Source organism: Hipposideros armiger, unplaced genomic scaffold (assembly GCF_001890085.2).
Source record: "Hipposideros armiger isolate ML-2016 unplaced genomic scaffold, ASM189008v1 scaffold_372, whole genome shotgun sequence".
Classification (NCBI taxonomy): domain Eukaryota; kingdom Metazoa; phylum Chordata; class Mammalia; order Chiroptera; family Hipposideridae; genus Hipposideros; species Hipposideros armiger.
Window position 1 is genome coordinate 1368176 of NW_017731722.1, and position 13543 is coordinate 1381718.

Here is a 13543-nt window from a genome sequence, read left to right on the forward strand (position 1 = left end):
TTCCCAGTTTCAGAATACTTACAACTTATAATTTTAAAATTAGATTCACTTTGGGAGGTCCTGGCGGCAAATACATTCATAGCTGTACAATCCCCAGGAAGAATCTAAACCCAACATCAGGCCATTCTGTCTCCATCAGACAGACAACAGCATCAATGGTCGCTAGCTAATCCGGCTCTGCAGTTAAGGGGCAGTGAGGGCAGCAGGGGGTACAGCACAGTACACCCAAAGATGAGATTGTTAGGGCTGAGACCAGCAGAAACAACAATGTATACAAAGCTTTCAATAACCATGATACAGAAACAAAGCATGTATGATCCTAAAGCCAAAACAAAAAGATCTTTGGAGTATATATACGGATGGCAGCAGTTAACAGCGCAGTCAAAAGCATTTAAACCAAATGGACTCATTATTATCAGCCAAAAGTCAACAGCGAGAGAAGGAACCAGGATACAGTCATAAATAACTTCATGGGTAAATAAGGGCACATGTAACTAAACAAAGATTTTACAAAATAGTTTTGATCTGAGAAAAGATGAAAACTATCTTTGTTCCCAAATAATAGTTAGAACCTCTTTTTATGAAAGAAAAGCCTCAAAACCACTAGGTGATCTCTAAGTCACACAATTGAACCATCTTAATGCTTCATTTTGATCACACAAAGCAAGCTGCTGTTTGAGCCAAGTTATTTCCATGTATTGCAGTTCAAGAGGATCTATAATATAATTGGGGATATTTTGCAAATGCTACCTGTCTACACGGCTTGATGGATTCATGGGGCAGGAACACAGCAGCAGGGCTGGGTGCCCACCTCCTCTTATTCCCCACAGAACCACATGTGGGAATGGCTTCGTGTCTGATGCAGCTCAGCTGAGGAACGCTGGCCATGGTTCCACAAAGGAGCTGCTGTCTAGGGACCAGGAGGGTGATGGCCGAGGCTGCTGACTTAGACTGGAAGCAAAAATCAAAACACTGGAGGCTGCTAGAGTGGGGAAAGGGGCCATTAGGCGTGATACAGCCTGGAAGGAGCAGTGTGTGCTCATAGAAAAGAAAAAAAAAAAAAAAAGAGGAATTTGCTGTGTTAACATAACAACTAGCATTCATGTGGTTGAGGTTTCTGCTCATGTCACTAAACACAGCTTCAGAGAAGTCCATGTGTGTGTGTGTGTATACCTGTATGTGTGCTTCATATCATAAATCCTCATTAACATACCCCTTTACCTCTGAGGTATGCTGGGATAAAGTATATATGCCATTTTTTCCCCCAAACAAATGATGGGTCTCAATTTAAAATAAAATGGCCTTCTCTTATTATTAAACTACAGGGTCCACCAAAATTGTACAATAGAGAATAAGGAGAAAACTGGAGTGATCTAGTGGTCCCCCAAATAGAACAGATATCTTGATGCAGACTTTTAATGTCAGGTTTAAAAATGAATGTTATTTGTAGCGGTTCCCATACCATCATAATAACTTTGGTAGCTTAGAGCACTTCTGATTTATCTTCATCCTGGAAGCTGAAAAATATCTTTTTAAAGAGCTGCAGTAGCACATCCCTTCATTAGGCTGATACATTTGACTAATTTGTACTTAGCTTTATAATTTGTCTCTGGTTTATTTCCTATAGACAAATGGCATGGTGATAGCTCAGATGCCACGTACATGAGGCATTTTCTGACTTATTGTGGAAAACGTGAAACTGCATAGTATGCCAGCACCCATTTTCCCAGCTAGAGGAAAGAGGCAAATACCTAACTGTCTGGGAAGAGAGGCTGGACAAAGGGATATAGAAAAAGGAAAAATTTCCAAAAGTATTATAACTACATTCACACATATGTTTTGGTCACCAAACATCTTAAACAGATTCCCTGATAAAGTCTAATCATAATTGGTCTATCCTACTAACAATTGTTAACTATTGTAATTTTTAAAGTCACATCATGAAGCTAGGGTGATGGGTGACATTTTAAACACACAACCGTAAGTGCATATAGTTGTTCAAACACTCAAACTAAATCTATATTGGAAGTCATGAAAATCACACTAGTTTGCTTCTAAAGGCTGCCTTGGCCCATGTGGACAGGCTGCATAACAGAGCGTAATTTGTAAATGCATACCAGCAGATCATCACCATAAAGTGAAAATTCACAAAAACAAAAATCAATCATGAAGACCACACAAGTAAGCTAGCATTGGTAACTATTTCTTTTACATCAAATTATATAGTGCACGAGGTAAATATTGCTCACATTATGGAGGGAGATTGTTTTATTTCTATTTTTTTCCCAAAGAGATCAGATTTGTCCTGTGCATACAATGAAGAAAACTCCCAATAACACTGAAATGACAAATGTTGTAAAATATACATCACTACCAGATAGAAACACACACGTTCTTCATAATCAGTTTTCATAATTAAATAGGTAAGTGATTTAAATCTTGGGCTTACGACCATTACAAGAGTCCATCAAGATTCTTATGGACGGTTTGATTTTCCTTTCCATCGTCAGCATCTCCTTGAGGTGTGTACTGGCCTTGGTATTCCTGGAGGATTTTAAATACATCGTGGTGTCCAAAGTGCAGTGCTTCATCCATGGGAGTATTATTCCACCTAAAGAAGTAGCACGGCATGTACTGGGGTCATTAGGTAATTTTTGTACAAAGATGATAGATAATCCAGCATTCTTAGCTTTTAAAGGCAGGTTAAAGGGCCCTTCCAATGTAGCCATGTTAGCAATATTAAAAGTAAAAATTAATTGAAGAAACACAGAAAGGGATTTATAATTCAGAAAGTATTCTCAGACAACTTTGGGATATGGGGAGGAAGAGAAAAATATGTTCTACCGGAAGATCTTGTTCACATATCTAAGTGTGTATGGAGGGGAAGTTCTAGTGTTGACAGAGTAGACTCCTCTAGATTCCAAAATTGGAACTTCATGCAAAACCCAAAGGATCTCTCTTTAAATAAAATGTTCAAACAAAATTCTGGTATGTAACAACCATCACCCCAGCCTTGGATAGAAAATTTGTTCCTGCCAATTTAAAATCACAATAAATCTCAGAGGTCTAGAAATAACCGTGACCTCATTAGGACTCAAACATACATTGTAGGAGCAAGATCGACCCAGGAGGAACTGACATTGTCATCATCTTTGGTAAGGATGGGAATCCAGGGGCTCAACTGGATCACTGCACAATCAGAAGAACAACTACCCTTTCTATAGTAAGTGCATTTCTGGGGCTGTGATACAGATGAAGGCTGAAGATAAGAAGAAATGAGGAGTTGCCAGCAGTGGTAAATCAGCTAATTAGCCTTTTGAAAAAGGAAACAAGACGATGAAACACAACCCAAGTAAATGACAGAGTATAATTACTTCCCTAATATTTCACAAACTATTAAGCCTCTTTTCCCAGCCTCTCAACTTATGTCACTTCTCCATGGCTAGCAGGCTCTCTAACTCCATTTTTTCATGTTTTCTTTTCTATTTCTTCTTTGCTTTCCATTTTTGTCCTTAACCCCTTTTACCTTCTTAAGGAGGTCACAATATGGATCTGAAAAGTTTTTTATATAGTCTCATTTAAAAAATATTTTGGATAAAGTTTGGTAACCTGCTCTTAATTTTTAAAATCAGGTAAGTAACATTTTACATGTATCGTTTTGTCCTCAAAAAAAACAACCATCTGAATTTACCTTTTACTCTTCTATATTGGCCTTCATTTAGGGAATCAATGGCCTTAAACTGGGAGGTGGGGGGGACTTTTCAATCATCTACAGCATATAATTATATTGAATATTAACTGCAAGTTATCTTTTTTACATCTCTTCTTCCATGAAATGATGCAAAATACCAACTTTAGAGAATACACTAAATTTGCTCAAGATTATTTTACAATTTGAGGTGAAACCTATGAAATAGAGAAAAGAGTTGTCTTGCTCTAAATTTACATTCTTGTAGTTAAATACCTAGTTACCAAGTTATTTATTTAGCTAACTCTTGCCTATGAGATGGGTACTTCCACTTCCACATTCCTAGAGGTCAGTTAAGGAAAACAAAACATTTAAGTCTTTAAATATGCAGAGCACAGCAAATATTTCCAACATGTGTTAGTGTTTTAGTTGGGATTATAAACATGGGTGAGGAGGGAAACACTCATCAGTTTCTTGCTCTAGAAAGAGCTGGTATGGGCATTACATTTAGGGATAAAAGCGAGGATTGTCACCCTACCATGAGGTTTTACAATACTGCCAATAAAGGTTATGATCTTAGATAACCAGAGTGTTACCACACTTAGAAAATTGCTGACAGTTTTCAGACACTGATATCATAACTTTTGTCCATTGTTTGCAAGCTGAACTAATAAAAGACAAACCACTAATTTAAAAAATAGTAAAACCTTACTAAGTAGAAAGATCTAATAACTAGAGAATAATCAACATGCTCCAAAATCAATCCAGTCTTCAGTTATCCAATCCAAACTCTTAATAATATCAAATCTCTCCAAGTATTTTTTTCCTCCCATTCTTCTAAACTTTTATTCTCATTCATCACTCACTGAGTCATCCAGTTATATAACTCCAGTTATGTAATATGCAAGTATGTGAGTACAGAGTTTAAGAATACACGTACCTACATAAGCTGCGCTTGTACCCCGCCCTTGACTGATCGCTTGTGGACAGCATTTACTGCAGGATGAGTTGCAGTCTGCCATCTGGACCAAGCAGGAGAGGAGAGGCACAGAATATATTCTAGAGAGTTCTCCCACTACAGATACAGTGCCTTTCTCTTCCTTTAAACCTCGTCTCTTCCCCAAAGCACTGATTAAAATCCAACTTCCACGAAGCCTTCTAAAACTGACTCCAACCAAATCCAGGAATTTCAACAAACTCCAGTACATTCACTTTAAAGTTCTACAACAGTAATTTTCTTATACATTTTAAATATGCTCCTGAAATGTCTATCCTATGTAGTTAAAAACGCCATGAAGACAAAATTCCTATTTTTCTCTCTCCAAACACAAAGAATTGTTTTCTTCATACAGTGTATTGAATGACAAACTAACCCAAAAAATTTTAAATAAGAGACCATCCTTGGATAAGAAATAGGATATGAAGAGAGAGAATGCTCTACCTAGCAGAAACAAGGTTTTGTTATTGCCTTTGTAAGGCACCATACAAGTTCAAGAATGTCTCCAATATATATAGTGGATTTAAATATACCATCACTTAACTACTGGGTTGTCACAAAAGTCATGACGTATTTTTTCTGTTTTTCGTTGCAAAAATGCGTCATGACTTTTCCAACAACCCAATATGATACCTCTATAATAAACCACTGAATTGCCAATTATAAATTAGAAGGTGACATTAGTGCTTACCTATCCTTGGGGAAAGGATTTACTTTGCAGGCTTCCAGCAAAAATTTAACAACTTCAACATGACCTATATCCAAAACAACACAGATTTTAGTATTGAGTAGAAATTAAATCTGAAAAAAGAAATAGATGAGTGGTTCATATAATTACCCTCTGCAGCAGCTACATGCAGTGCTGTTCTCGAATCATAGTCTCGCTGTTCCATGTCCATGGCTGACAGAGCAAATCTGAAAATTTGGAAACATAACTATTCAATATATATATATAAATAAATATATATAAATAATTAAATTCACAATCCTAACATTTACTCCATCGGTTCAATCTAAGGTCCTGTGAGACTGGTGAACTTGAGACCCTGTTCAGTACACAAGCATCTCGGGTAAATGCCACTTCACCTCTCCTCCTCAGCTTTGCTCTTTGGGGGTGAGAGGAAATGTCCACCATCTCTCACAGAATTAAGCTTCATTACATTATTGTTCAAAACACAAGAAGGGTGGCACAATTATATCAAAGTTTGTGTCTCAGAAGGGCAAGAAACTAATACGTACACTAAAATGTTTCCACTAAGACTCCCATCCTTTAACATTTTACAGTCTACAATTTATAAGTATTAATCAGACTTCTAAAAAAATTTTTTTGAAGAGCACATTTTTTATTGCAATATCATTGTAACATTGTGTAAGTTTAAGGTGTACAATGTGTTGATTTAATGCATTTATATATTGCAATATGATTACCAACAAAGTGTTAGCTAACGCCTCTATCATACATTATTTTTTTTGCGGTGAGAACAATTAAAATCTAGTCTCTAGTAACTTAAGTTTCTAATACAGTACTGTTAATACAAGTACTAATCAGACTTTAAAACAAAGGTGGAAATTAAGCATAGATCTTTTTCCACATTAAATAAAGTTCAGTTGCTACTTTATACAAGGGATCTTCCGTTACATATACAGTACTATGCGACCTTTCTAACCCTGGTGATCTGCAGAACACCAAACACCCCTTATCTGCCCATCCTCTCACCCGCAGAGATGGAGACTGGAAGGTAGAAGAGAGTTGAGAAGGCACTGTCCAATTCCAGTTAAGCACTAATACTAATTAGCTGGATTCGTTGACCAGTTACTACTTGGGAAAACAGGAGGCAGAAAAGGACAAGACTGCATAGTAAGCCAAAGGCACTGGAAGTGGGGATTTAATATAAATTTGTTTGGGTCATTTTTATTGGCAGGAAATGGAAGTGAGATTTCAACCTTAAAATGGTCATTTGCCCAGAAGTAACTTGATAAACATCTGCAAAACCATATGCTAATCCACCTTGTTAACATACCTTCGAAGTGCAGATACGTCTCCAGTATATGCAGCAAACAAAAGGTTTATCACTGATTTTACCTGTGAAGAAAAGAAAGTTCAGGCATCCACAGGGGAAAGTAAATACATACAATGTACAACTGTCACCAGTCAGTGGTTTCCATGTGCTTTGAACGCTTCAGCTGGGTCACACACAAAAAGATACCACAATTGTAGTTCTATAACCAAAAAGAATACACATATGTGGTTTTTCTTTTCTAAAAGAGGATTATGAGGGGAAATTCAACAATAAAAAGATATTAATACATGAGGGAAGGAATGGAATGATGGTATCAGTTGGCACAAAAGAATGGAAACTTGTGACCTGTGAAACACACATAGTTGGGGCAACTGAAAATGGTTTAGAACCTTTCTCATTTAGTATGTGTCAGTACTGTTAGCTGACCAGTATACTCACAAGACTCTCATATTGCATCATTAAAAACTAAATCAGGCTATATAAATGTCTAATCCCTGCCAGCACACAATGTCCTCAGCAGTCACCACTCACTGGTGTCTTCGGAAATCTTAAGAGACAACATTCAGTATGAATCTTCTTCAGCTTAAGGAAAGGACTAGACTACACTGGAAAGACAGTCTTCAATTCAATACCCAGGCAGCATGAAGTGGGGTCTTCTCAGAGCCCACGACGCTGCCTCTGCTCAAAAGGCGGCCAAACTCGCCAAATATTAAGTCACTGCTATTGAGTGCTCCAAGGCTTCACCGTGTATTTTCTTTGGACAAGTATCCTCTTCCTTGTTTTTTATAAGAAAAAGGCCCCTGGATTTGGGTCTACTTTTATAAAGACTTTATCCAGTCCAGTTTTGAGAAACACAACTATTGAACATACACCGTAAATACTTCATAAATTCCCACTTTTGTCTTATAGTTTGCAACTTCAACATTCATAGTGATGATCCAACTGATTTTGGACTCAATGGTAGAAAAGAGAAGTTTAATTGGAGGGATGGAAAGGAACGCAGCTAGTCACACACACATAAAGTCACAGTCCTGGGAGCCGCTCACAAGGTCCCCACCTGGACATTCCTCCTTTGCACGATGGCTTCCCTTTTCCACAACCTGTGAACTTTCCAATCAAACTGCAAATAACCATGGCTGGACTTTCCTAATTCAGCATTTTCAAAATGTGTTCTGCAGAAACTAGTCTGCAAATGCCCCATAAAAAAAAGGGTCCTGTGGTCAGATATTTTCTTAAAATATTAAGTCCCTTTTTGGGGGACTCATGCGCCTATGAAAGGCTTTGTAAACTTCTGCAGTACAGGAACCTAACTACCTGCGTATATCCCCCCAAATTTTACTAATACTATTACTGTTGATATCACTCCAAAAAAACCCTTACTTTCATTCTTTCAGTGCATTAGTTTCCCTTCTGACTACCCTTTACTACTCTTCCCCAGCCTGTGCTCTGTAGTCAGTCTGTCTCCTGCTAACCCTAAGTCCAGAACAGTTTTCTCAGTGAGTGTGTGTGGGGGGAAAGCTTCACTCAGAATGTTCTAAAAGTGTATATAAGCATCTCTCCTCCCATTTCTACATTTCAGCGAAAAAAGTCTTGAATAAAAAGGTCTCCAGGTGATTTTGATATGCACGCTTCTGGGTTATGAACCGTTTTTCCAGATGGCCCCGACTTCTTTTTAAATTGGATCAATTTGGAATCCTCAATTCCCCTTGTGTTTTGGGGCCCACAGAAAACCACTGATGGGCTATCACAAATTATCTCCATATTTCCAGTTCCTTGACATATTTTTTTTCCTTCTTGGTCCCCACGTACACTTTCTTCAGACCTTTAATACCAATGGGGACTCCTAAAACAGATGACCCTGACCACAACTTTACTAAGATAAACTGTTACCTCTCCCTCCTCTGTTATGCAAAACACCTGCTTCTAATAACTATTCTCTCTTCTTTCCCTCCAAACCTCAAAGCAAAAGGTATTTGTCTTTCCTCAGTTCTAGAAGACTAACTTTTTTCCTATTCCTTCAAACGTTTCCACATCTTCTAGCCTTGCTCCCTCATGTATCCCTTTTTCCCAGCACCTTCAACTTTTCTGTTGGTCACTGGTTCCCATATCTCTGCCTTAATACAAACACAACTTCATCCTATTTTTAAAAACCAACACATAGGGCCGGCCGAGTGGCACGATGGTTAAGAACTGGCTTGGGATGCCAGAGGGCCCCGGTTCGGATCCCACATATGAGGGCCAGTGACACTGCCCTCCACAGCTAAGATGCTGAACAACAGCTCAACCTGGAGCTGGGCTGCCATGAGTCACCGGCGACGGCGTGGGCTGCAGTCTCTGTGGCAGTGGATTGCCATGGGCTACCGTGTGTGGCCAGCAGCCAGCGTGAGCGGCCAGCAGCCAGCGTGAGTGGCCAGCAGCCGCAGTGAGCGGCCGTCCAGAAGCCGGCGACTGATCTGCCTCGCCAGAGAAGAGCGCAATGATGGTGCCAACTTGGGCCAGTGAAGCAGCGTCCTCCACAACTAGATTGAAGAACAAAACGACAGCAACTTGTCTGTTCCCCTTTCCCCAATTCCCCAGCACTGTTCCCATCCCCCCAATTCCCCAATTAAAAAAAAAATCTTTAAAAAAAAAAAAACCAACACATAATCCTATTGTTACCGCTTTGCGTATTTGAGTGCAAGCAGTTTGCATTTTTAATTCCCTGAAAATTCACGTCACACCCACTATTACCTCTAAATAGTACTTTCGAAAGCTCCCATAACCTTCCGCAGCCCGATTATTTCTGACTTCCCAACACACCCCTCGTTTTCCATGATGCTGTCAGTCTGCATCTTCCTCCTGTCTCTTTGCAGAGGCATTTCCCACTTTCCACTGCCTAGTAACACTCCAAAGCACCAAGGGAAGTCTCCATCCTTCTTGTTTTCCAACATACTCTCCCTCAAAGGTTTTATACATCCCTTCTGGCAAGATGACTGTGCAGTCTACATCTTGAATCTAAATCTTTGTTCCTAACCCTTAACCCCACAGCTCCACTGGCTTGTCCAGCTGTCATTTCAAGCTCAAAATGAGCAAATGCAGCCCTGATGACTCCCCGCCCAGGCTCCAAAAGTCCAAATCCATCTGCGTAGTTGGCATTGCTTCTAGGGTGTTTAATAGTCATCTCAGACTTGTGCCCAAAATAGCACTTGATTTCCACCACCTCGCTCCCCCCCTGCCTCCCCTTAGCTCCTCTTTCAGTCGCCCTCATTTCGGGATGACACTACATACAATCTGCCAGTTGCACAGGCCGGAAACAGCCATCATCCAGGGCTGCTGCATTTGATCGTACAGGTTGAGCCCTCCACAAGGACGCCAGCCATGCAGGCATACCCAGTCTGTGCTCCCTCACACGGCTGCAGTGTCCAGCGCCCAGGTACCTCTGATGGGAGAACGGGAGCCTTCACACAAACGTGCTGAGAGGGTCTGCTTGCGCTGAGAGGCAGAACCAGCTTTTTCTAATTCACACAAACCCACCCTATAGACCCTGAAGGTATTCCTTGATTCTGTTTCTCACAACCCACATCTAGCTAGCTCATCAACAAATACACTAACTCCAAAATATATTTGGAGTCCCACCACTTCTCACTACCACCGTTACTGTTGCCCTAAGGCCCCGAGCCACCACTTGATCTCACCCGGAGGCTTGCAATAGCCTCCTAAGTATAGTCAGGCACCACATAACGATGTTTTGGTCATCCGATGGGTCACACATATGATGACAGTACACCACAGAGCCTGGATGTGTAGAGGCTATGCCATCTAGGTTTGTGTACGTGCACTCTATCATGTTTGCACAACGAAATCGCCTAACGACACATTTCTCAGAGCATATCCCCCTCGCCAAGTGGTGCGTGACTATCTTCTTGTTCAACTCTGTTGCCACAGGGATCTTTTGAAAACAGATGGTGGCACTCCTGGTGACTTTCTGGACAAAAATGCTCTACTCCCTGGTTACACTGTGCGTCTCTGCCCCTTGCAGCTCTCCCCCGGTCAGGTGGTCTTTCTGTTGGGCACTGGGCACTCAGGGCTACACCTGCTGTGCTGCCGCTGGGGATGGCCCCCTCCCTCACTTCATTCAGGTCTCTACTCAAATGTTATCTCAGACTCTGAAACACTGCCCTCATTTTCATCACTCCTATCACCTACCTCGCCTTTTCTCTTCAGAGCACTTATCATTCTCTGATAACACACGTTTTTTGGTCTCTTTCCCATTAAATGTAAGTTCCAGGTGGGCAGACACTTTGTCTTTTCCTTTCCCTACTATAACCTGTGCCTACCACATATAATAGGTGTTCATTAAATACATGTTCACTCAAATCAACACACTGTACATCTTAAACCTATAATTAATTGTCAATGACATCTCAATATCTCAATTAAAAAAAAAGTGTTAGCTGACTGGACATTTTCTCCCAAAGCATCAAATATTCAAATTGTTGCCAGCATTTGGGGATTAAATTATAATCATTATTAATTCTTCTACCTCCCTTACCTTTACTTCTTCAAATAGCATTAGCAAATTTATTCAGTCCTCCTAACTGGTGCCTCATCTTCTAATCCTTCCACCCACGAGAGCTTTTCCACATACTTTGAATCATCTCCACAAAAACACTGCTCCCATCACTAAAGATTTCTCAGCAAGGGAGTGTCAAAAAATCTCCAAATCATTCTTGACAAAATTTAAATTCTTTAGCCTCACATTCAAGCTTCTTCAGTCTGCTAACTTATTTTTCTCTTTCAACCTCAACAGAGCAAAACTGGTTTCACTACTGCCCTTGTTTTTTTCAGTATCTATGGTCCTTTCTCTCTTTTGGGAACACCCAGATTCCTAACCAGATCTTTTGCTTCCCTCAAGGGCTGGCTTGAAAGCCTCCCCCACCCTTTGCTGTACACTTTCCCAGCAGACATCCCGTCCAGCATTCATTATCCATGTAGCTTGTTCCAAGTTACCCAGAGTGCTTTGTGATAGCTTGTGCCAAGGACTCATAAATAAGATACCTTCTTGGGGCCGGCCGTGTGGCTCAGTTGGTTAAGAGTTGGCTTAAGAGCCCGAGCTCTGAGCAACAGGGCCGCCGGTTCGATTCCCACATGGGCCAGTGATGCTGCACCTGAGCTGAGCAGTCACTGAGCTGCCAACAGGCGGCAGGATGGCTCAGCTGGTGTGACAACAAGATTGCCTGTTCGACGGGGGGGCTATGCCCACCAGCAACTAAGACTGAACTCGGCACCTTGAGCTGAGCTGCCACCCAGATGGCTCAGTGGATAGAGCATGCGCTCTTAACAACAAGGCTGCCAGGTTTGACTCCCACATGGGATGGTGGCTACACCCACCCACAACTAAGACTGTAACACAGCACCTTGAGCTTAAAGGCCACGAGCTGCTGACAGGCAGCCAGATGGCGACTGGCGCCATCCACAACGAAGATTGAAGAACAACAACTTGGCTGGTCCCCCTCCCCAATTCCCCAATAAAATCTTTAAAAAAAAAAAAGATACCTTTTTTCGCACTACAATCCTACTAAGGCACAATACATACTATGTATTTCCCGAAAGCATCTTTCCTCCACCCATTTCTCACTGCAGTGTTATAGTTAACCTCTCCCCTGTGAATTCTACTCCAATCTCTTAAACCAGAAGTCAATCTCTTTCTCCTCCATTTGCCTCACTAGGCTACTACCCCACATGGTATATTTACGTTTGTCTCTTATCTCCCTCACTACTCATGAGAAACCCAGAATTCCAATGTACATACAGCATGAATAGATTACCTATAGTTCCTATGCTTTAAAGTACAATATATTAGTCCTTCTAAGCAATAAGTCCTTGACCTATTTCAGTGACTATGCATGAACCACACCTTTTTCTCAAATTCTGAATTTAGACCAAGCTAGTTTGAAGACATTTTATTATACAAAGTATGTGTGTATCACTTAGTCACTTAATTATTCAATGTTTTCAAAGTTCTAAGAGTAAATTCCTTATTAATAAGGTTTAAGAAAGGCTGATTTTAGAATATGATCAATTTATTGAGGGTATACTAATACTTTATTCACAAGCATGTTTCAGTTCAGAGGGATATATATATATATATATATAATAGGAGAATAAATCAGAAAATTTTAAGGCTCTGTTGACTAATGGGGGTGGGGGGTGAGTGGGGGGGGGAGGTGGAGACATTTATAAGCTTGCCTTAAAAAAATTAAAAGGTAACATGGGGGTTTAGTATTCTTCCCATGGAAACAAAAGGCTAGCTGCAGGGCTGAATTTAGTCCAAATCAGAAGATAGGAGCTTGATTGCAAAATAAGTGTCATTCACTCCAAGACAGAATAACACTAGGGGGTAGGTAGCACATGCATAAAGCCATTTAAAACAACTACAAATGCCTCTTTACTCCAGCAAATAGCCACCCGTATTTTTAAGGTTTGCATAAATCAAGAAGTGAGCTATGAGTAGAATGCCAAGAAAGAAAATGGAACAGTTTTAACAGTTTTGTGACAGCAGATGGAGTGTTATCTTATTTAGGGACAGTCCAGTTCCTGGTCTATTAAAAGAGTTCCACAAATAGTCCCAACTAAACTGGCCCACCCTCTGGAATGACTACCATGGCAAGCCAAACCCAAGGAGGACACCTTAGAGGATGACTCATCCAACTCCAAGACAACTCTTACAAAGGATGTCAGTGTGCTAACCACTGATCAAGGCTGATCTCCCTAATCCCCCAATGCATATTTGAGTTATGCTAATTTTAAAATACCTGTCAAGAAGGACAGAGTCTGGAAAACAATGAGTTAACAGTA

General features: G+C 40.4%; 1 protein-coding gene across 2 annotated transcripts in view; it reads right to left on the minus strand.

The window, feature by feature from the left end:
- Positions 1-2187: 2187 nt before the first annotated feature.
- Positions 2188-13543, minus strand: part of GLS (glutaminase) — a 77664-nt gene continuing 66308 nt past the window's right edge. The window contains exons 15-18 of one of the 2 annotated variants that reach the window (XM_019662346.1): positions 6707-6768; positions 5524-5600; positions 5377-5440; positions 2188-2611 (exon numbers count right to left, since the gene is read on the minus strand). In XM_019662346.1, coding sequence (XP_019517891.1) covers positions 2455-2611; positions 5377-5440; positions 5524-5600; positions 6707-6768 — 360 coding nt within the window. In that variant the 3' untranslated portion in view covers positions 2188-2454. The remainder of the gene's footprint in view (positions 2612-5376; positions 5441-5523; positions 5601-6706; positions 6769-13543) is intronic. The other variant, XM_019662347.1, reaches the window with a different exon arrangement.